This window comes from Anabrus simplex, chromosome 1 (assembly GCF_040414725.1).
Source record: "Anabrus simplex isolate iqAnaSimp1 chromosome 1, ASM4041472v1, whole genome shotgun sequence".
NCBI lineage: Eukaryota > Metazoa > Arthropoda > Insecta > Orthoptera > Tettigoniidae > Anabrus > Anabrus simplex.
In genome coordinates, this window is record NC_090265.1 from 1,036,275,225 (window position 1) to 1,036,300,758 (window position 25,534).

Genomic DNA, 25,534 nt, shown 5'->3' on the forward strand with positions numbered 1-25,534 from the left:
ATAGGGGTGTAATACCATGTGGTTTGCTTTTGGTTTAATATTTATTAAGATATTCACAGTTTTCTGAAGTAATCAAGTGTTCATCATTTTCATTTCCCCTTGGCCAGCTCCTGCCAGGTCGAGGTGTTGTTCTTCTCCACCACTGCCTCTCCTTCCACCACTCCTCTTCAGTAACTATATTCCATTCCAGTCTTCTTTTTCTTATACTGTTCTTGACAGAGTCTACCATGTTGCTCTGGACCTCCCTCTTGCCCTCTTTCTCTCCATCTTAAGGCTTGGTTTCTCAGTACCGACGCATGCGAGGTGCGAGGCCCGCCTCGCACAAATCCAGACTACATGAGCTTGTGCAAGTGGTTTCTCAAGCTGCGCGGTGTGCAGTCTGCTCAACTTCGCAGTGAGACCTTGCAGCGTCACCGTGCACCGATTCGTCCGGCCAGATTTGTGCAAGGTGAAAGCAGTGCAAGGCGACATTGTTTCTGTTCTTGTTTTCACTGTTTTAAGCAACACTTTGAGCTTTACGGACAAAATGGACAAGAAACTGATTGAAGAAGTTCAAATGCACCCAGTGTTGTATAACTTACAACACAAGAGCTACAAAAACAACGTTGTGAAAGACAACTTATGGAAAATGATATCACTGAAGTTGGATAGAACAGGTAATAAATGTTGTTAGTTTTATGTATTACTGAAGTTGGATAGAACAGGTAACAAATGTTGTTAGTTTTATGTATTATACGATGGTCTTGGTGGTGGTGGTGATTATTGTTTTAAGAGGAAGTACAACTAGGCAACCATCCTCTATATAACACTAATCAGAGGGAAAAATGGAAGGGACTCCCTAGCCCTCACAAATCTAATAGCGTCGGGGTTGGAAAAGAACAAGAGTTGACCAAGAGAGGTAGGATAGGATAGATCGACGTGAGGAGCCTGTGACAAGTAAGTAGAAGCAATGCCAGGACTCAGCTAAGGGCCCCGTGGTCGCCAACCCACGCTCCAAAAGTTCAGAGCCCCTGGGGCTACGATGGTCTTGAGAAGAAAAGAGTTCGTAAAATAGAAACTCCAAAAACGGAGGTACCAAATGATTAATGTTAATTTACTGTCATTTGGAACCTCCGTTCTTGGGATTCTTTGATTTTTCATTGATGTGGTAGCTGCCTCTGTGGATCAGTTGTAGAGTGTCTATTATTATTATTACTATTATTATTATTGTTATTATTATTATTATTATTATTGATGTTACTTATAACAAATGTAATGAATTCCAGTTCCAAAGGATTAAATAATTAACAGATTTAGAAATGATATATCACCCAATGAATCCATTCCTTTAATATCAAATATGTCAATATATTTCATTTTACAAAATTTGAGTTTAGTATTGTTCATTTAATAAAATCACGCATTTTATTTTAATAACAATGTTCATTCTGTTATTATGCGAAAAAAATTTAAATACATCCGCTGCCTTCTCCACCGAAACAACGCAGGATAATTTCCTCCTCATTATCCGCTTCCTCTTTCAACAGTAGCGTACAGGCTGCGAAATCCATTGAACAAGACATATGCTCGGCAACTGATCCGCTTCGCAGCGTGGGAAACCATGAGCCTCACAGCGTCATTTCGACGAAAGTACGCAACGTCGGCCTCGCACCTCGCATGCATCAGTTCTGAGAAACCAAGCGAAGCCTTTAGCCTCCAACACTTGTTTTGGTATCCTTCCCTCCTCCATCCTCATAACATGTCCAAACCATCTCAATTTAGTCTTCTTCATCCTATCACTCAGTTTTTCTACCCCTATTTCATTTCTGAACTCAATATTTCTTACTCTGTGTCTCCTTGTCTACCCTACCATACTCCTCAGGAACTTCATCTCACTTGCCTGAATTTTACTCTCATCTTTTGCTGTCAATGCCAAAGTCTCTAATGCTTATTTTAATATAGGAGTATAGTACAATATATCCTTGCATTACACAGGAACTTCTCCGTTGCACACCAAGTTCCTTACATTCTGGTAGAACATATTTCCCACTTGTGCCCTTCTGCTATCTTCTTATCCAACCTTACATCTTGCATTATTTCACTTCCGAAATATTTGAAGCATTCAACAACCTTAAGGTTTTGTTCCCTGATACTAACGAGTATTTTACCTTCTCTTTCTCCTCTTGTCATCACCGCTGTTTTGCTCTTCTCCACACTGATTTTCATACCATAATTCTCAATATTATCATTAAAAGCCTCTAGCTGGATTTGCACTTTTTTACTGTTGACTCCCCAGAACACCATGTCATCCATAACCATTATAAATAAAAGTGGAGTCAATAAACATCCCTGTCTTAGTCCAGTTTGGTTTCTAAACCAATATATTCTTCCCACTGGAGTCTGGGCACAACTGGAACAGTTTTTATACATTGCTTTCACTAATTCTCTTGATTGCCTTCCACATACTGTTTTTTTTCCCCAGGGTTTCCCACACCTTTTCTCTATTAACACAATTGTATGCTTTCACTAACTAACCAAACTAACCACATAGCACCACAGCACTGAAGGGTCTTGGCCTACTAAGCGATCGCTGCTCAGCCCGAAGGCCTGCAGGTTATTAGGTGTCATGTGGTCAGTACAATGAATCATCTCGGCTGTTATTCTTAGCTTTCTAGACCGGGGCTGCTATCTCACCATCAGATAGCTTCTCAATCTGAATCATGTACGCTGAGTGGACCCCAAACCAGCCCTCAGTTTCAGGTTAAAAAATCCCTGGCCTGGCCTGGCCAGGAATCGAACCCGGGGCCTCCGGGTAAGAGGCAGGCACGCTACCCCTACATCACGGCGCCGGCCATGCTTTCACTAGATCAATTAATATCATCACCAGATCTTTTCCATATTGCCACAGCTTTTCCATCACTCTCATCCTCCATTCTACTATTCTCTCCAATATTTTGGTTACTTGTGACACCAATGTAATTCTAGACATGATACTGTATAGGCTTTTGGGCTTATGCCGTGTCAAGAAACTAAGGTGAAATTCTTCACGTTTCACAAAAATCGCTTCATGCAGATTCTCACCACCATCCAGCACAAAAACAAGGCATTCTCACGACACTCGCCAAGAGGGCGAGACAAATTTGTGAGCCATCAAATATACACGTGGAGATGGACACACTCAATGTCACGTTCAAGGGTAATGGTTACAGCGATTTGCAGATTCATAGAGCCCTGCATCCCTGAGAGACGACCAAGCAAAGCTCACAGAAGGAAGAAGTGAAGGGAACTGCCTACCTGCCTTACATTTACATCACCACAGATCAAATTGCCAAGGTCCTCCACAAACACAATATAAAAACCATGTTTGGCACCGCCACTAAAATTGCTATTTGCTTTACGTCGCACCGACACAGATAGGTCTTACGGCAACGATGGGACAGGAAAGGCCTAGGAATGGGAAGGAAGCGGCCGTGGCCTTAATTAAGGTACAGCCCCAGCATTTGCCTGGTGTGAAAATGGGAAACCACGGAATACCATCTTCAGGGCTGCCGACAGTGAGGTTCGAACCCACTATCTCCCAGATTCAAGCTCATAGCTGCGCGGCCCAAACCGTACAGCCAACTCGCCCGGTCCACTAAAATTGCTCACAGTCTGAGTAAAACCAAGGACAAATTGTCCCCACTTTTAAATCGTAGGGTATATGAAATTCCCTGTACTTGCGGTATGGTATACATCAGCCAAACATGCCGGTCCATTGGTACCCGTATCAAGGAACATGAACGTAATATTCGTCTCAACCAGCCAGACAAATCGGCAATAGCTGAGCACATTCTATCATCTGGTCATGATGTCATGTTCCAAGATGCTCGACCTCTTACCCACACTAGACACTACAGGTCCAGGATTATATAGGAAGCTGTGGAAATATGTAGAAATCCTAACAATTTCAACAGGGACACTGGCCATCAGTTAAGTAATACCTGGTTGCCAGCCATTAAGGATTTACATAGGTAGTTCCCTTCCCTGTCCCTTCACTATTTTATTTCGTCTCGGTGTTTTCCAAATTTGTACGTTCCTCATCACCAGATGTTTCATTCAAGGCTTGTGTCAATGTCGTACACCTGTCAATGTCATATGTTACATACACATGTTATGTGACCCTCTTAGACTGATTCTGATGGTTCGGTCAGCTTCTGCTTCGAACGCTAGCGCTGTACGACGTCCAAGGATCCATCTGGTGAAGAATGAACATACCATTTACACTTCTATTATAATGTCGAAATTTCAAAATCTCATTGTTTAAGAAGCCTTTCTCGTGGACAGTCGAGATTTTCTTCTGATGACGCAAAGCACAGTTCTTTGCAGAACGTAAAGAATTTCACCTTATTCTCTTGACACGGCATAAGCCCAAAGCCTATACAGTATCATGTCTATAAGTACAGGCCGTGAAAGCATCAATGGCAACAGTGTAATTCCTCGATAATTGTCACATACATTCCTGTCACCGTTCTTAAATACTGGTATTACTACACCTTTACACTAATCACTAGGTACTTGCTTTTTTCTCCTGTACACCTTAGCATCCTATGAAACCAATGAAGACCAATAAGTCCTGCTGCTTTTCTTATTTCCACACATATTTCATCCATCCCTGCTACTTTTCCTGCTTTCATTTGTTTAACAGTCATTTCCACCTCTGCCTTTGTAATATCCTCTTCACTTCTGGAACATCCTTATTCACCACCTCTTCTGCATCCTTTCTCACATTCTGGAGTTCATCGAAGTAATCTTTCCACCAATTTTTTATCTCCTCTGGGTCTGTTATTACATTTCCACTCTCTTCTTTCACTTGTTTTGTGCAGATTATTCTTTTCTCTCATTTTTTATCAATCCATATAGCATCTTTTTTTTTTTTTACCAATTATGTCTTTTCCCAAATCTTGTGTGAATCTCTTCCAGCAATTTTTCTTTTCCTCATTTACTACTCACACTTATTTTTAATTTCCTGATGCTTAGATCTTACTTCCTTCTCTTCTATCTCTATTCCATTCTTGCCATGTTTTCTTCTTTTGTTTAACAACCTCCTTCACCTTTCCATTCCACCAAGGTATTTCCTTTTCCTTCACACTCACTTAAGTTCTGCCACAATCTTCTCTTTAGAGCTTACAAATGTGTTTTTAAATTTGGTACATTTTTCTTGTACACTTTCCATTTCTGATATAGGCACGTGCCGTTTTAATTCCCCCTGAAATTTCTCACAAGTTCCTTTAGTTTTTAATTTTCATACTTTTATTTTCTTCTGTCTTATTTCTTTTATTCTCACAATTTTACTCATTTTCAAATTTACTACCATTACTCTGTGGTCTCCATCAAATGCTTCACCTGGTAGTGCTTTTACATTCATTAACTCTTTAAGATTTGTTTTCTCAACAAAAAAATAATAAAATAATCAATAACTGTCTTTGCTGTTTTTTCACCCCAGCAATATCTAGTGATATTTCTTCAATTCTTCTTTCTAAACCAAGTGTTACCCACAATCATTCCATTCCTTTCACAAAAAAATCAATCAACATTTCTCCCTTGCTTTTTCCATATCCAAAAGGACCAATCACTTCTTCTTTCCCAATTCTGTCATTTCCAATCTACGCATTGAGGTCTCCCATGACTATCAGTTCCACATCGGTGATTACTTCCTCACCGAGCTCGATACCTGCAGTCGCTTAAGTGCAACCAGTATCCAGAATTCGGGAGATAGTAGGTTCAAACCCCACTGTCGGCAGCCCTGAAGATGGTTTTCTGTGGTTTCCCGTTTTCACACCAGGCAAATGCTGGGGCTGTACCTTAATTAAGGCCACGGCCCTTTCCTGTCCCATCGTCGCCACAAGACCTAACTGTGTCAGTGCGACATAAAGCACTAGCATAAAAGAGATTACTTCCTCGAGTATCTCCAAGAATTCCTCTATATTTTCCTCACTGTTTCCAGTTTAGGGTACATAAACTTGGGTGAAGTCTTTCACTCCTCCTCCTGTCCTCAGTTGTACTCTGATAATTCTGTCACTAACATAGTCTACCTTACCCACATATTCATCCAGGGTTTTGTTAATCATTTCTACATTTTTTTGCCTAAAGAACACATCAACTGGATCAGATGAATTAAGTGTTGAGATGATCAAAGCACTAGGAGAGGTAGGACAACAGTGGATGTACAGGGTACTAAATAGAATCTGGAAAGAGAATGTAATACCCAATGACTGGAAGCAAGGAGTCATCATCCCATTGTTGAAAAAAGGTAATAGAAAGAAATGTACCAACTACAGAGGTATAACTCTGCTGCCACATGGCCTCAAAATCTATGAATCCATCCTTGAGAGCAGGATTAGAAAATATGTTGAACCTACATTTGAGAAGGAACAACATGAATTTAGACCACATATATCAACTATAGACCTCATTTTTGCCACCATAATGCTTTATGAGAAGTATTGGGAGAAAGGTAAAACACTTATAACTGTTTTTCTGGACATCAAGAAAGCATATGACCATGTACCACGCAGGCATTTAAGGGAATGTTTGAGACATAAGAAAGTGTACAATGACATAGCACGAGTACAACGATTATATGATGAAACCAAGTGTTGTGTCCAGGTCCAGGATGGAAGGTCAGGTTGGTTCAAAACGAAGAGTGGAGTCCAGCAAGGTTGTCTTTCACCACTTCTCTTCATAATCCTAATGGATGAAGTTTTAAAAAGCAGTTAAAAGAAAGGAGCCAACAACTAATGTCCTGGTTTTTGCTGATCATGTAATGGTACGGGGTGAGACAGAAGCGGAAGTACAAACTAGACTAGATCTCTGGTGTGAAGCTTTTACATAGGCCTCAAGATCAGCAAAACGAAGACAGTTGGCTTGGTGATGAGTAGAAACTCTCCAACTGTTCATCTAAGAATTGGAGATGAGGAGATGGATACTGTAGACAACTTCTAGTATTTAGGTAGTGTTCTGTCATCAGACAATACCATACGTCAAGAAATTAGTAACAGAATACAGAAAGCTTCCAAATTCTATCACGCTCTAGGTCAAATACTTTGGGATGAAACATTTCCGTTAGTTTCCAAGATCAGCTTATGCAAAATATATCTAGTAGCTATATTGACGTATGGCCTGGAAGCAACAACACTTACTGGACCAACAAAGAGTCGTCTTCAGGCTACAGAAATGAAGTTCCTCCATTCTTGTCTACAAAAAACAAAAATGGATAAAATAAGGAATGTGAATATCTGACAGCTTGGATTGGAAAGAAGCCTGCTGGAGACTCTAGAAGTGAAGAGATTGCAACGGTATGGTCACATGAAAAGAATGAACCTTCACAGGACTCCTCGAAGATACTTTGACCACAATGTTCCTGAGAAGACACCAAGAGGAAGACCTCATGATGTTTGGGAAAAACAGATATTGAAGGACCTTGAAATCAGAGATGTGAACTGGCATTGCATATATGAGCAGCATCTGTGGGCAAACTGGAGGAGGCTCGTACACAACCGCACCTGGCTTGCTGGAGAGAAGAAATAATTATGATGATGACCTACAGTTAGGTCGAAACTAGTCCCTGAACATAAATGTAATGTGAAATATTGTACATTTTGTATTGAAAAGGTGGACCTTAATAATAAAATATTTAAATACTATTCCACTACCATGAAAGAAAATGGAGATCCCCTAACTTTCATTTAGGGGAATTCCAGTTAGATCATGTAGCGATTTCTAAGAAAAATCAAAGGAAAATTATGAATGTTAAAGTCAAGAAAGGATTATTGACTATGATCACCACTTATCTCTAGTTAAAGTCAAATTTCAACCTAACAGACCCAAAACCAGAACAAACTGGAAACTGAGAATTGACCCGGAACATTTTAGAAAAAACTCGGGCTCCTTTATTGATAATATCTCTAGCCAGAATCCATTCAACTGGTTTGAACTCAAAGAAGTGTTTGTAGAAGCTTCCAAAAGTATAGGCATCCCTCCCAGGAAACGCAAACACAGATGGTGGAATGAAACCTGTGACAAGGCTATAAAACTTAGAACGAGAGCCTGGAGAGATTGGAATTCCCATAAAACTGGAAAAACTTAGCAGGAATACATTAAGATCCAGAAACAAACCTCAAAAATTATCAGATGTGAGAAACGCAAATATAATCATAGAAGATTGGCAGAAACTTCAACTGGAATTCACAGAAAAATAACACACAAAAATTTTACAGAACTTTCAGAGAACGTCCGGATGGAACTCCAGAAACAAATAGGCCTACACAGGAAAATTGCAAACTGTTAGCAAGCCATTTTCAGAAACTTTCAAACTGTGAATCTCCTGGAGAACAACTCACCTTTGAAAAATCCACACCAAATCGAGACTCAGAACCACCTACATTAGAAGAAATCAAACAAATTATCAGTGAACTGAAAAATAACAAAGCTCCAGGTGAGGATGGTATAATTGCTGAAATGTGGGAAATTGGTGGCAAAAGTCTTGCCTCGAAACTTCATGCTATTCTCACCAATATCTGGATCATGGAAAAGATTCCCAAGGACTGCAAATGTGCACTAATTCACCCACTGCACAAAAAAGACGATAAAACTGACATCAACAACTATAGAGGTATCTCCTTGGTATCAGTTACCTACAAAATTTTCTCCAAAGTTCTACTGAGAAGACTTGAAAGACAATACCAGGCAGGTTTCAAAAAGGGCAGATCATGCACAGAACAAATACTCAATCTCAAAACTATCTTACAAATGTGCAAAACTATACAAACAGTGATCACCTTTGTAGACTTAAGAAAAGCATACGACTCCATACACCGACAGACACTTTTCAAAGTACTTGAAGAATTTAAAGTAGACAGAAAAACAAGAGAATTGATCACACAAACATTAATTGACACTACTCCAAAGTTAAATTTTAGGAGAAATATATGAGCCTTTTGATGTCAACACAGGGGTTCGCCAAGGAGATGGACTGTCACCTCTCCTGTTCAGTCTTGTTCTAGAAATAGTAATCACAACCTGGGAAAAAGAAGTTAAAGGAATAACTCTTGGTAGACAACTGAAAAACAGAATTCACATGCAGTGTCTAGCTTTTGCAGACGACCTGGCAATTCTTTCTAATAATAGGCAAGAAACAATCCACTCCCTCGAAAACCCACATGAAATTGCAGCCAAAACAGTACTTCAAATATCACATGAAAAAACCCAGTACATGGAAGAAGCCTCTCAGTTTCTTGATGGGCAAGCTATGATGACTAAATATGGACAAATTTACCAAGTAAATAAATTCAAATACCTTGGAGAAATCATTCAACCTTCTGGATTAAATTGTGAAGCAAATAAGGAGAGAATTACTAAATTACAGAAAGCATATCGAATCACTTGGAACACATATAACAAAAAAACATTATCTTGGAAAACAAAACTAAGACATTATAATACAGTAATAAAATCTGAAGCATTATATGCATCGGAAACCTTAATCATTGGCAGTATATCGCTCATAAAAGATATAGAAAAGCAAGAAAGAAAAATTTTATGGAAAATTTTTGGCCCAGTCTGCACAGAGGGAGTATGGATGAAAAGGAAATCTCATAAAATTCATTGCCATACTGAAAAAATCTCAGACACTATCAGGAAAAAAGGAGGTTGAAATTCTATGGTCACCATCTCAGAAGGAACAATGATAGACTGACCAAAAGAATTCTAAATCTTGCCCTCACACTGAAAGTAAGAAAAACTGGCAAAAGGAAATAGAATCAGATCTTGTCAACGTCAACCAGGAAACTCTGAAGAACCAATCTGCTTTCAGAACACTGATTAATAACCATTGCTTCGCGGAGCCAAATACTAGAACTAATAAAACCTGGACAGAAGTACGTAAGAAGAATTTCAGTGAGAGGATGAGAGATTTTGAGAAGAGAAGAAGGCAAAATCATCAGCCAAATAAGATTAAGCGTGCTCCTCAGTTGGGCATAATAATGTGGGGAAAAAACCACTTTTTTTTGCTAGTTGCTTTTACGTTGCACCGACACAGATAGTTCTTATGGCGACTATGGGGCAGGAAAGGCCTAGGAATGGGAAGGAATTGGCCGTGGCCTTAATTAAGGTACAGCCCCAGCATTTTCCTGGTGTGAAAATGGGAAACCACGGAAAACCATTTTCAAGGCTGCCGATAGTGGGGTTCGAACCAACTATCTCTCAGATGCGATAATAATAATAATAATAATAATAATAATAATAATAATAATAATAATAATAATAATAATAATAAAAATAATAAAAATAATCATCATCATATCCATGGGGGTTTTTGCCTGTTCCCCTATCAGGCGCGTCCCAGGTGGCGGATCGGGGGGTTCGCCGGACTTGTCCGGAGGGCTTGAGGGAAATAAAATACCTCTCGCGGACCAAAAACAGGCACAGCCAGAAAACATCTTGAGGCAACCTCTGAGGCTCAATACCTTAGTTGTAACTATGAGATTGACAAAGATCAATCTGCCCATTATCTTCAACTTACTAGCATGATGGCAACGTCAGTTAATGATACTACTACCCCAGGCCCTAGTATTCATACTAGGTTTTCTCGGTCATCGGATTCTGGAGGACCAAGAACATCATGCGGGAATGTATCGGAGCTTCCCAAATCTCTTCGCCCAAAGGAAAAACATTTTATTGGCTCTTTAAACATCAACACGCTTTGCAAAATTGGAAAGTTGAAGCACTTAACAGACACATTAGACCAACTCAACATCCAAATTCTGGCACTCCAAGAAACTAGGTACAGTGACGAAAATCATTTTGAATCAGGAAACTATAGGATTTATAAAGGTAAACCAGCTACCCTCCTCCCTAACAAAATATTACAATTTGGCACTGGTTTTGAAGTGAGAAAAAATATCAAAAATTCGGTATTATACTTTACATCTCCTTCTGAAAGAATTTCACTAATGACAATCAAATCAGGAAACAAAGCTTATACACTAATCAATGCACATGCACCTACAAACAATTACAATCAAAAAGACTCACAGAAGGTAGATGACTTCTGGGAATTACTAGAAGAAACTACAGCCAAAATTCCAAAACATCATGTAAAAATTCAGGACCACTGTAGGACTTTACCCAGCTCACAAAAGAACCAATAAAAATGGAGAACGTTTAATTGGCTTTTGCGAGAATTTCGATCTAAAATTGATATCAACCCATTTCCTGGCACTTCCACAAAAGAAAATGACATGGAGATCCCCGAAGATGCATTTAGGAGAATTTCAACTAGACCATGTGGCTATTTCCAAGAAAAACCCAAAAGAAATTATGAACGTTAAAGTCAAAAAGGGAATTATTGACTCCGACCACCACCTATCTCTTGTTAAAGTAATGTTTCAACCCAACAGGAAGAAAGCCAAAACAATCAGAAACCCCAGAATCGGCCCTGAATTTCTGAGACAGAACTCAGACAATTTCCTTGGGAATATCTCCAACGATGCTCCCTCAAACTGGCTAGAACTCAAGGACACACTCTTGAAAGCTTCACAAAACATCAGCAACCCCCCAAGGAAACGCAAACACAGGTGGTGGAATGACACCTGTGACAAGGCCATAGAAGTCAGAATTAGGTCCTGGCTAAACTGGAGTTCCCATAAAACTGATCAAAGTCGTGATGAATTCTTCAAAACACAGAAACAAACCTCAAAAATCATCAGATATGAAAAACGAAAATCTGATCAAAACAGACTGGCAGAAATAGAAGAAGATTTCAAGAAAAACAATACACGGAACTTCTACAGAACATTCCGAGAAGAATTATCCAATTACCAGGCACCTAGTCTCTGTTTCAAACGTACAGATGGGACTTTGGAAACAAGTAATAGGGGAAATTGTGAACTCCTAGCAAACCATTTCATGTACCTTTTAAACTGTGAATCTCCAAAAGAACAATTCACCTATGAAAAACCAACACCTAATCCAGATTCAGAACCCCCCACATTACAAGAAGTCAAACAAATAATCAGAGATTTAAAAGGCAACAAAGCACCAGGAGAAGATGGAATAATCGCTGAAATGTTGAAAATTGGTGGTGATAAACTGGCCCAGAGTATTCAAAAAATCTTACAGGACATCTGGTTTTCTGAAGAAATTCTGGAGGATTGGAAATGTGCATTGATTCACCCACTTCACAAGAAAGGAGACAAATCAGATATTAATAACTACAGAGGAATTTCTCTCCTCTCACTTGTATATAAAATCTTCTCTAAAGCTCTACTTAATAGATTAGAGAAACAAACAGACCACCTGATCGGAGATTATCAGGCTGGATTCCGAAAAGGGAGATCCTGCGCAGAATAAATCCTAAACCTAAAAACCATACTACAGATTCGCAAAACCAAACGAACAGTAATCACCTTCGTTGACTTCAAAAAAGCGTATGATTCCATAGATCGGCAGACCCTGTTCAACATACTAGAGGAATTTCAAGTCGACAGGAAAATGAGTGAATTGATTAAACAAACTCTGACCAACACAACATCAAAAGTTAAGTTCTTGGGAGAAATTTCTGAACCGTTCGAAATCAGAACTGGTGTCCGACACGGAGATGGACTATCCCCACTACTATTCAATTTAGTTTTGGAAAAAGTGATTCGTGAATGGAAAAAAGAAACTAAAGGTATAAATATTGGCAGACTTCTTAAAGACAAAATTCACCTTGACTGCTTAGCTTTCGCAGATGACCTTGCGATCCTTTCAAACAACAGACAAGAAGCAATCCAATCCATAGAAAAATTGAATGAAATAGCCGCAAAAACCGGACTTCAAATTTCATTTGAAAAGACGCATTTATGGAAGGAACTAAATCAAGATTCGACAATCAACCATTAATCACCAATTGTGGAATAATTTCCCAAGTAGACACATTCAAGTATCTAGGTGAAATTATTCAGCCAGCAGGGTAAAATCAGGAAGCTAACAAAGAAAGAACCGCTAAACTGCAAAGAGCTTACAAAATCACGTGGAACAGATACAACAAAAGATGTATATCAAAAAATGCAAAATTATGACACTACAATACAGTCATCAAACCAGAGAGGAAAATTCTCAGAAAAATCCTAGGACCAAAGTTCGAAAATGGAATTTGGATGAAAAAGAAACCACACGAAATTTTCAATTCACAGAAAAAATCACAGATACCATCAGAAAGAGACGATTAAAATTCTACGGACACCTACACAGAATGGATAACAACAGGCTGACAAAGAAAATTCTAAATCTAGCTCTAACCCTGAAAATCCGCAACAATTGGTTAGCAGAAATTAATGAAGATCTACAAGAAATGGGTATTGAGGACAAAACCATTCAAGATAGAATGAAATTTAGAAGCTTAGTAAACAAACATAAATTTGCAGAGAAACCAACAAGAAAAAATACAGGCTGGACAGAAACACGCAGAAAAGAACAGTGAAAATATGAAGAGATATTGGGAAGAAAAGAAGAAGAAACATTGTGCAAAATAAGTTCAAACGCGCTCCACAGTTGGGCACAAAGAATTAAAAAAAAAATCATCATCATCATCTTTATCTTTCAATGCTTTAGATTTAGAGGGACCTTGGAGTGCCATTATATTCCCCTTTAAAATGTATTCTTTAATATGCTAGTAAATCTACTGACACACTTCTCACACTTTCGTAAGTGCTGAGATTCTGAGCATAAATACAAGTGCCTAACCAACACACCACACAGCTGATCAAGACAAAAATTTCTTGACTATTTATATAAAGAGGAGAAAATACTGAAAGATCGTGTTTCATAATAATAAAGCAGGCAGCCAGAAAAATAACGTTTACTCACAGTTAATGTTTTCAGCATACAAATTCTCAAATTCCTTCTCTATCTGTAAAAAAAGTTCATTTAGTCTGGCCCTGTCAACAGAAAAAAAAGAAAAACAGATCACAACTGCAAATATATAAACTAAGGAAGAAAATGAAAACTATTATGAACATAAATCAAATTATAACCATAATATAGCCTGTAAGTAAACTTTACCTGAATATAGGGGGTATTATGCTATCACCATCCATGTCAGAACGTACACTAGGGCACTGATATGGCTGAATATCACTTTCTGTGTTACTCTGCACCCTTGGAATGTTGATTCGTTTACTTTTAGGTGGCTTTGTGGTATGATTCTGGACCACATCCTGTGGCATACTTGATTACTCTAGTAAAATATTAAAAAGTTTCATTATTCAAAGTATAATAGAAAGGACACACAAGAAATAAGAACAAAGCAATAATGATTATTTCAGAATGACTTCATCCTACATTATTCTAACCTCAAATTACTGCTATCATTTCGATATGCAACTAATAAAGTATCTGGAGTGTAGAATAGTTACCCCGTGGCCTCTACCTGATTGCAATTGTTTCCACTTTTGCTGGGAGTCTCGCTTTCGTCCTCAGTAGTATTAGATGTATAAGGCCTTGGGAGATTTTCAATTTTACACCTTTTGTTGCCGTTCCTTTTTGCCAATACCTTAATTATTTGCAAGGTTGGGTCTCTTCCTTGTCCTCAACAGTTACAGTTAAGAGACAATGAATATCTTGTATTTCCCCTTAAGATAATTATCACCAACATCACATAACCACCACCAATATATTATAGGATGATAAGTCATGGTAAGTAATGGAACAAATAAGTGCAAACCAAGTCATATATAGAAAGATAACAACAATGAAAGGAACATATTATAGGATAAACAACATGAGCAGTCAGTGTGGGATGAGGGAGCAACAGAAAGAAAACACAAAAGAACAAAGACAATCTCCACATTTTCATACAATGCCATCTTCAAATAGACTGGCTCTCTCCTCAACAACCCCAATTCTTCTAAATTAATTTCTTCGCAACACTCGACAAGTTCACTTCATCAGGAGAGTGAGCTTCAACACTCATTGAGGGACCGGCCATCTTGATAGATATGTATGTGGAAAGTGTAAGAAGATAAGAAAGCTGGATAGACATAAATAAAAAGAAGAGATAAACAGTTAGATATGGATACAAGAACACAGGACAAACACAAAAGGAGAAAAGGAACTCATTAGGTCAACATAAGCAATCAAAAGGAACAAACAAGTACAAATCAAGTGACATAAAAAATATAGCAGCATCAAAAGGAACGCATAATTGGATTAATATCTTGACATGTCAGTGTGGGAAAGGAGGGATGTAGAAGAACTGAGATTGATGAGGAGACAGCCAAATCTATTTGAAGATGTAGAGATTGTCCTTGTCCTTTTTCTTTCTTTCTTTCTTTCTTTCTTTCTTTCTTTCCTTTATTCATTTATTTCGGAAACCAGAGCAGCAAATTACACAGTTTTGCAGTGAAATAAATATTTACAATAGAATAGCACAAAACAAAAAGTATATAAATGAAAGAGCAATGAAGGAAAAAACTTCCAACTAATAATGAAAGTAGAGGAAGAAAATTGAAATGATAAATGTAGGGAAACAATAATAATTAACAATACAAATAATGGCAAATCAAAAGAATGAGCAAATTTCAAGACAAAGTAAAACAAAGAGAAGAACTTATAGCTATAGCTCATACCACATTAACAAAACAGTATTACTCTGATGGACCTACAAGGAGTGAACACATCCCCTCTGAGACACCCATTACTCCTCATGATTTAGGGATATTATACTGTACTTTGTTACGTATTATGAAAGAGAGATAAAAAGGATGGGGCATTTTTTGCCTGTGAATTTTTAAAATAAGCACATTTTTTTTTTCATAAATATATTTGTAGGAAGGAAGCACAATGGCAGAAATAGCCATCATTTTGTTGCCTTCCTTCATTTTACTTCTGTGCTGCTCTGGCACAAGCCTTGTGTAGTTCCCTCACTCTGTGAACCGCCGGCAGCTCACCTCTGTAGTGAAATCATCTATAGTATTTATTTGTTGCATGTTTGTTTTTAGGCTTTAAATCAGTGCGTACCAGTCTTGTGTTGAGTGACGGTTGTATACTGCATAGTATTTGTGTGTGTTCTATTATTTTCGTACTGTACAGAAGTTGTTACTGAAAATTTTTGTGTTGTGATGTGCAGCAATACGTCATAGCATAACTTGTACTGAAAAAAAAAAAAAATTATTGCAGTGTGTTATATATGAGTTTGGTTTTGTTATTTAGCTTATCTTTCTTAAACACATTTTAATTTTACCACTTTTTTACGGCTGCATTTAATTTTTACTATTGTTTTTGTGAGCGATACAACAGCACAGTAGTAGCCCGCGTTGCCTGGGGAAATTTATTAAATAAAATTAAATGCATGCCTCACCCCTCGGGCCCATAAAAAATATTTTTCTCTTTCCTCCCCCAATTTGCCTTACACTTCAATGCTGAGGTCTTTTATATGACGTAGTTTACATCTGATTCTCCACAAACCAATAATAGCCCCTGTAAACACCCCGTCCCCATTAGTTCATAAAAATAATTTGTACCTTAGTTTCTTCCGCTTTTTATTTTGAACTTAAATATTAATTTCACAAATTTATGTGCCGCCATTTACCCGTGATGCTGTTGAGCAGAACCGTTCGATTTGGCAACCCTGTTATCATAAGAGCAGTACTGTTTTCTTAACAAGGAATGAACTATAGGCACTGTTTTTGTTTGAGTCATCAGTCCATAGACTGGTTTAATGTAGCTATCCAAGCCACCCTATCCTGTGCTAACCTTTACATTTCTACGTAAATACTACATTCTACATCTGCTCTAATCTGCTTGTCATATTCATACATACCCTGGTCTATCACTACCGTTCCTACTACCTACACTTCTCTCAAAACCAGCTGAAAAGTCCTGGGTACTTTAAGATTTTTTCTTCTTCTTTCTTTGCGTTTAGGCCATCTGTGGACCATGGCGCTTGTGTTCTAGCTGTGTTTTTGTCGTCGCCTGCCCCTTTTAGCGTACTGGATTGTGTTCTCAGTGGCCTCTTGAGCCTTCCTGTTGGCCCAGTACTCCTTCATTTTCTCGCTGAATTCTTTCCTGCGCTCCTCTGACCAATTCCAGGCTCCTTTGTGGCTAGCTGATGTAAGGAATGTTAGGAAAGGTTTAGTTTTGACCATTAACCGGTATGCATTTCTGTCAGTAATGGCGGCTTGATTAATATTAAGCTCTGCAAGATCTTTGTCCACTTGTTTGGTCCAGGGGAATCCAGTAGCTTTGCCTTTGTTGGCAACCTTGAAGATCTTATGGGATAATCTATTAGGATCCATTCTGTATAGGTGTCCATAGAAAGTCAGACGTTTTCTCCTGATGGCATCTATGAGGTTTTCTTGATGCTGGTAGAGCTCATTGTTGGGTTTGTACCATCGCCTTCCATCTGGTAGGATCCTTGGCCCTATTATTCTTCTCAGGAATTTCCGTTCTTGTACTTCCAAGGCTCTCAGTGGGGTTTTTTTTAGTTAGGGATAGGCATTCTGCTGTGTAGAGGACCGATGGTCTGACTACTGCATTATAGTGTCTCAGTTTTACATTCTTTGATAAATGCTTTGAGGCATACAGTTTTCTGCAGGCATGGTAGGCCTTGTCTAATTTGATTCTCCTTTGTTCAAGAGCCATCGTTTCACTTAGGTCCTCCGCTATCCACTCTCCGAGGTACTTCACATTTTTAGCTCTCTTGATGTGTTTTGTATCACTGACTCCCATTGTTGTAGGGGCATCTTTTGATGTTGGTCATAAACTCGGTCTTTCCGATGTTGATCATGAGGCCCGCTTTAGCTGCTATAGAGTGCAGTGTTTGAAGCTGCATAGTGGCCTCATGCATGTCGTTTGCTAATAAAGTAAGGTCATCAGCAAAGGCCAGGCATGGAATCCTCAGGTTGTCTGATTTAAACCCCATTCTTAATCCGGTGTTCTCAGGTAATAACCTGGTCCATTCTCTTATGATCTTTTCCAGGACACAGTTAAATAATATGCATGAGATACCAACTCCTTGCCTCACCCCTGTTTTGATTGTGAAGCTCTCTGATAATTGACCTCTAAACTTAACTTTGGAAGTGGTGTTGTGCAGGGTGGCTTGCACCAACCTATTAATTTTTTCGTTTAGTCCCAGTTCTCTTAAGGTGTTGAAGAGTGTGATCCTATCCACAGAGTCGTATGCTTTCTGGAAGTCGACAAAGATAGCTACCCACTGTCGGCATCTTTTCTTGCTATATTGAAGGATGGTCTTCAGATTTTGTATCTGTTCAGCACAAGACCTTGTAGTTCTGAACCCTGCTTGATATTCTCCTAATTCTTTATCCAGTTGTCTTGTTACGTGCTGTTCCAGAATCTTGGAAAATACTTTATACGATACTGAAAGGAGTGATATTCCTCTATAGTTGCTGGGATCTGTTTTGCTTCCCTTCTTGTGGATTGGATGGATAACAGCTGATGTCCAATCATCTGGGAGCCTTTCCTTAGCCCATGTATCCAGGATTATTTTGTGTATGTGCCTGAATGTTTGCTCACCAGCTTGTTTCAACATTTCTGCCACTATTCCGTCTTCTCCAGGAGCTTTGTTGTTCTTGAGAAGTTGAATGATCTCTCTTACTTCTTGAGGAGAGATGTCTTTGGTGTCCGGGTTAGCTGGTTCTCTAACTGGGAGGCGCTGCGCAGGTTCTTCAGCATTCAAAAGTCCTTGGAAATAATCAGCTAGGGTCTTGATGCAGTCATCATCATTGAGGCACAGTGATCCGTCTGTTCTCTGGAACTGTAAAGTTTGGGGTGTGAACTGGGTCGTCTGTTGTTTTAAACCTTTGTATAAGTCTCTGGAGTTGTTTCTTCCAAAATCCTCCTTGGCTTGCTTAATCAGTTCTTTGTTGTATTTTCTTTTCCCCCCTCTTATGATGCTGGAGGTGTTCTTTCTTTGTGTAATAAAGGCTTGTAGGTTGGTTTCATTTTTATGATGGTTCCATTTGAGCCATGCTAGTCGCCTGGCTTCTGTAGCCTCATCGCATTCCTTTGACCACCATGGGTGCTTGTTTCCTTTAGGTCTGTTGGGGATCATCTTCTGAGCTGCTTCTGTTATAGCATCCCGAAGTGGGTCCCAATTTGTAGTGGTGTTAATCCTATTGATGTGTTAGTTCAGACTCTCTTGGTAACTTGAATTGTCTTCTTTAAGTTTGGTGATATCAAACCTAGGAATCTCCTTTTTCTTCATAAGCATAGCCTTGGTCTTATACAGTGGTTTCAGATTCATCTTAACCATGGGCAGGTAATGATCGGAGTCTATGTTAGCTCCTCCTAAAACCTTCACATTCATAATGTCACAGTGGTGCTTCTTATCTATTGCTACGTGGTCAATTTGGAATTGCTACGATATGATACAATGTTAATTTTTTGCCTGTGTTCAATATATTAGTTGTTTTAAGATCTTCGCTAATTGGCTGATGATGACACTTGAAATGTGTTGAAACCGGTCCCAATACACAGGTTGTAACTACTTTTTAGTTCAACTTACTACGGAGTATTGAAAGGTGGATCCTTCCCTATAATATTGTACATCGTCAATTTGGAACTCGCCCATCATGCTGTTTGGGCTGCGCCACGTCATGGCCTTCCTAGGTAGGTGTTTAAAAGCCGTAGACTTCAAGAGTAATCCATACTTCATGCACAGACTGATTAGCCGTTCCCCATTCTTGTTGGTTCTCTTCCTACAATCTTCCGGTATTTCTGTTCTCTCCCAATCTGAGCGTTGAAATCTCCCAGCAGTATTGTCGTATGATGATGTGGAATGTGGTCTAGGGTTTCCTCAAGGGTGTCCCAATACTTATCTGTAGTCTCTGGGTTTTCCTTGTTAGAGTCATTGGTAGGAGCATGGAAGTTAACCAAAGAGTATCCCCTATTGCTAGACCTGAAGGATATTACTGAAGTTCTATCATTGGGCGAAGAGAAGCCAAGTATGCTAGCAACTAGTCTGTGGTGAACTGCAAACCCTGTCCTCAGGAAGGGTACATTCATCATGACTCTCTTACCAGGCTTTCCCTTATATATTCTATATTCTTGAGACTCCATGGCATCTTCATCTGGGAACCTTGTCTCTTGTAAGGCTGCAATGCTGATGTTCTTGTCTTTCAGGATTTCAAGGGTATGTTTAAGTTTCCCGGTCTTGATCAGCGAGTTAATATTGATCGTAGCTAGGTATGTGATGTTCCTTCTTTTAGTTCTGACTGGGTCACATGAAGGCATAGGTCCCCCAGAATCCGACGACCTATATGCCCCTGTCATGAATGGGGGTGGATTGGTTACCACCTGGGGATTTATCATTATTGTTTTCATACTTCATGTTTCATAGAGTCTATCACACAAGTGTGTACATAGATGGTCACCCGAAAGTGACGAGTGGTTGACTATCAAGGTTGTAAGCCTGGAAGCCCCCAGTACTGATCGGTTCACTGACCCAGTTTCCCGCTGGGATTGGTTACCCAACCTTCCACTGGGTTGCTCAGCTTAACAGGGACACCTCTTATAGGTTACGTGCTGGAGTTGGAGTGAAAGAGGCTAGTTGGATTCTCTTGCTGAATCCAATATTTTATGTTGCAGATACCCGGCAACGATGCATTTCACTTCCATTTGCCCGGAGCCACAAGGACTCCTCCCAGGTTAATCTTAAAGATGTATCTTATCTTTTTTTTTTTTTACAATTGGCTTAATGCCGCACTGATACAGATAGGTCTTATGGCAACAATCCTATAATTCTATCCCTTCTTCTTGTCAAATATAGCCAAATCAATCTCCTCTCATGAATATATATATATATTTTTTTTGCTAGTGGCTTTACGTCACACCGATACAGATAGGTCTTATGGCGACAATAGGATAGGAAAGGCCTAGATAATTCTTTCTCAGTATCTGATCCCGATCACCTTCAGAATCTCAAATAGCTTGGTCTAATGAACTTTACAAGTAATAAATCTCATTGTAGACCGTATTGGACATCAGATATGAACATTAAAACAAGAATAATAGTTAACACCACCTTTCCAATACTTATCTTTCCTATATTTAGGAAATAAACATTACAACAGGCGTTGTAAGATGGGACATGTTTCGCTTAACAGTCGAAAGCATCATCAGCCAAAAATAAATCTTAGCCTAAAGTTAGGTCAGGGCCCTGAACCTAGTGTCCTTAACATATATGGCACCCTAAGAATCAACATTTATATTTATAAAATGAAAATAGGCTTAAAACTAGTGTGAAAAAACATGGAATGTTACAACATGGCTAAGAGAAAAAACACAATCGAGTTGAGACAGAGGATAAGAACAGAAAGTAGGCTACAATACAGAGCTGGTAGTGAAATAATTAAAATCATTAGGATATCATTGTTACCAGTCAGTCAATCAGAATGTTCAAACATAAAAACAAGAGTGAAAATATATAAGAGTGTTCATCATGACTGAGTTAGAAAAAACACGTAATCGTGTTGCCAGAGGTTAAAAACATAAGGTACAACACAGAGCTGGCAGTGTAATATCAAACTCATGGCTGCCAGTCAGTTAATAAGAATGTTCATATATAACAAAACATGATGGTTATATTCTTTTAAGTGAAGAAATAATTAAATCCCACTCTTGTATAGATACGTGAGAATGGGCGAGAGAAGTCATATGTTGTAGCAGACATGGAGTAGTAACACTTCAAACAGGATTGATCATGCCTGAAGCTGCTTCATTTTTGCTGGGAGTTCAAGACCAAAACAGAAAAAATAAGACGCCAAGTGCGTGCACTGAAATCTCTTATGTTGGATGAGCGTTGAGCGGAGACATTAGCACGCACTTGGCATCTTATCTTTTCCGTTTTGGTCTTGAACTCCCAGCAAAAATGAAGCAGCTTCAGGCGTGATCAATCCTGTTTGAAGTGTTACTACTCCATGTCTGCTACAACATATGGCTTCTCTCGCCCGTTCTCACGTATCTATACAAGAGTGGGATTTAATTATTTCTTCACTTAAAAGAATATAACCATCATGTTTTGTTATATATGAACATTCTTATTAACTGACTGGCAGCCATGAGTTTGATATTACACTGCCAGCTCTGTGTTGTACCTTATGTTTTTAACCTCTGGCAACACGATTACGTGTTTTTTCTAACTCAGTCATGATGAACACTCTTATATATTTTCACTCTTGTTTTTATGTTTGAACATTCTGATTGACTGACTGGTAACAATGATATCCTAATGATTTTAATTATTTCACTACCAGCTCTGTATTGTAGCCTACTTTCTGTTCTTTATCCTCTGTCTCAACTCGATTGTGTTTTTTCTCTTAGCCATGTTGTAACATTCCATGTTTTTTCACACTAGTTTTAAGCCTATTTTCATTTTATAAATATAAATGTTGATTCTTAGGGTGCCATATATGTTAAGGACACTAGGTTCAGGGCCATGACCTAACTTTAGGCTAAGATTTATTTTTGGCTGATGATGCTTACGACTGTTAAGCGAAACATGTCCCATCTTACAACGCCTGTTGTAATATTTATTTCCTAAATATAGGAAAGATAAGTATTGGAAAGGTGGTGTTAACTATTATTCTTGTTTTTATGTTCATAACTAATGAACTTTATCGAATGCCTTTTCTAGATCTATGAAAGCCATGTATTTGGGCTTGTCATCCCTCCGTCATCTAAGATCAGAGATAAAGTCATGACTGCATTATGTGTTTGTAGATTTTTTCTGAAGCAAACTCAGTTTCAACTTGTCTTTCCTATTTTCTGTAAAGAATACATGTTAAAATTTTGCAGGTGTGAGATATTCTCCTCCCATGATTTTTTTTTTTTTTTGCTAGTGCAGTAGTTTTCATACTCATCAGCACCTGCTTTCTTGGGAATAGGTATAACAACATTTTGCCTAAAATCATACATCTTACACACTACAGGGAATAACCTTCCTATGCTGGTTTCTCCTATGGTAGTCAGTAATTCTGAGAGTACCGTAAATCAGGGTTACCTTACAACTTTGCACCACCTTTGGAAAACTTTTTGTGGCACTCCAATGGCATTTGAAGGACAAAAATAATATATATGTATGCTGTAAGAGCAGAATGAACCCATTCTCTCAAAACTCCACTGGAGTACTACAAAAAGTTTTCCAAAGTTGGTGCAGTTACCCTCTAAGGCATAAAATAACCCCAGTTTACGGTATGTCAACAATTCCAGGTGCCTTGCTCCTATTTAGGTCACTCAAAGCTCTTTCGAATTCTGACCTCAAAATTGGGTCTGCCATTTCAACAGCATCAACACCCTCTTCTTGTTCCAGAACCATATCATCTTCATCTTTACCTTGATACAACTGTTTGATATGTTCCTGCCACCTTTCCCTAGAAGTGGCTTTCCATCTGAGCTCTTAATATCCATACACCTAGTTTTCTTTTCTCCAAAAGTTTCCATGATTTTCCTGTATGCAGCATCTACCTTTCCTACGACCATACAACCTTCAACATTGTTACACTTCCCTTTCAGCCCTTTTTCCTCTGCTGTCCTGCACTTCTTATCTACTTCATTCTTCAATTGTCTGTATTCTTTTCTGCCCTCCTCATTGTTTGCATTCTTGTACTTTTGTTGTTCGTCAGTCAGGTCTAGTATCTCTGGAGTTATCCACTGATTCTTAGTCGATCTTTCCTTCCTTCTCAACATTTCCTCAGCAGGCTTACTAAACTCATTCTTTGTCCATTCTTCCTCTATTATGTTTCTTTCAGCCTTTTCATTTAGTCCTTTTGCAACTTGCTTCTTGAAACAATCCCTCACACTCTTTTCTTTCAGTTTGTCTAGATCCATCTCCTTGCATTCCTTCCTTTCTTCACTTTCTTCAACTTCAGATGGCATTTCATGACCAACAAGTTGTAGTCAGAGTCCACATCTGCTCCTGGGAAGTCTTGCTATCAAACACCTGGTTTCTGAATCCCTGCCTAATCATTTGTAGTGTTTGAACCAAGTATTAGTGAGGACTAAATTATGATCGGTGCAGAATTCAACAAGCCAATTTTCTCTTTCATTCCTTTGTCCCAGTTCAAATTCTTCTACTGCATTACCTTCTCTTCCCTGGCCTACCGCTGCATTCCAGTCTCCCATCACAATTAGATTCTTTTCACCTTTTACATATTGTATTAAATCTTCTATATCTTCATATATTCTTTTGATTTCTTCCACTCAACTTGTAGGCTTAAATACCTGCACTACTGTGGTGGGCATTGGCTTGGTGTCTATCTCGACAATAGTCCTTTTACTATGCTGATCGTAATAGCTTACTTGCTGCACTATTTTCTTATTATTAAATCAACTACAGCACTTCCTCTGATTGATTTTGTGTTAATAACTCTGTAGTGATCTGACCACAAAATCCTGCTCTTCCTGCAAACGTACTTCACTTATACCAACTACATCGAACTTTAGTCTACCAATTTTCCTTTTCAGATTCTCTAACCTACCACAACTATGATGTAGATGTTGATTCCCATAGGGAACCTAAAATATTTGTCCTGAATGAGTAAATTTATAATACCAATATAATGGTCCGTTATTGGACATTATAAATTTTCCAGCTAACTCATTCTTGGTTGCCTGCGTTTCGCCCTCATGTGCTAAGTTAGGCTCGTCAGTTGGGACTTAGCACACCACCCAAGACGCAGGGCTAGTGCATACCGTGGAGGCCACTGCATAGGCTATTTGAAGCCACCAGCAGTGCCATCATTTGATGGCCAGGCAGGCATCTATTTTTGGAAATGAGACATAGCTCTCATAGTGCATTGGCACTGCTGGTGGCTTCAAATAGCCTATGCAGTGGCCTCCACGGTATGCACTAGCCCTGCGTCTTGGGTGGTGTGCTAAGTCCCAACTGACGAGCCTAACTTAGCACACGAGGGCGAAACGCAGGCAACCAAGAATGAGTTAGCTGGAAAATTTATAATGTCCAATAACGGACCATTATATTGGTACTACCACAACTATTCAAACTTCTAACATTCCATGCTCTGACTCTCAGAATGTCAGTATCCATCTTCCTGATGATTTCCCCTCTCGTGTAGTCACCATCCAGAGATCCAAATGGGGGACTATTTTACCTCCAGAATATTTTACCGGGAGGAAGCCATCATCAGTACATCATTCATACAGAGAGAGCCGCATATCCTTGGGAGTTAGTAACGGCTGTAGTTTCCTGTTGCTTTCAGCCATGTAGCAGTGTCAACATGGCTGATAGACTGCCATCCTTGCAGCTTTTGAAAGGCTGCTACTCTCCTTTTGATGGTCTCTCAACAGATACCCGTCCGATATGGTTGCACCTACGGCTCGGCTACTATCTGATTCACTTGGACGCAGTAGCCACCCCACAGTAGCAAGGTCACATGTTTTGCAGGGGAGGTGCTAGGCACAATAAGATACTGATGACATATATGTAACGGTACAGTACAAAGAAAGGATATTACATTACATACAATAGAGGGGACAGCAATGAGAAAATGAGAAGAGGAAA

At 39.0% G+C, this 25,534-nt stretch overlaps 1 protein-coding gene across 14 annotated transcripts in view; it reads right to left on the reverse strand.

Moving 5' to 3' along the window:
• The window catches only part of Wdr37 (WD repeat domain 37), a 167,487-nt gene that overhangs the window by 86,579 nt on the left and 55,374 nt on the right, over window positions 1-25,534 (reverse strand). For 7 of the 14 annotated variants that reach the window (XM_067137018.2, XM_067137017.2, XM_067137011.2 and 4 more), the window contains 2 exons: window positions 14,059-14,233; window positions 13,864-13,934 (listed from right to left, as the gene is read on the reverse strand). In XM_067137018.2, coding sequence (XP_066993119.1) covers window positions 13,864-13,934; window positions 14,059-14,222 — 235 coding nt within the window. In that variant the 5' untranslated portion in view covers window positions 14,223-14,233. Of the gene's footprint in view, window positions 1-13,863; window positions 13,935-14,058; window positions 14,234-14,425; window positions 15,175-25,534 lie in introns of those variants that run through there. The other 7 variants (XM_067137013.2, XM_067137023.2, XM_067137020.2 and 4 more) reach the window with 7 other exon arrangements.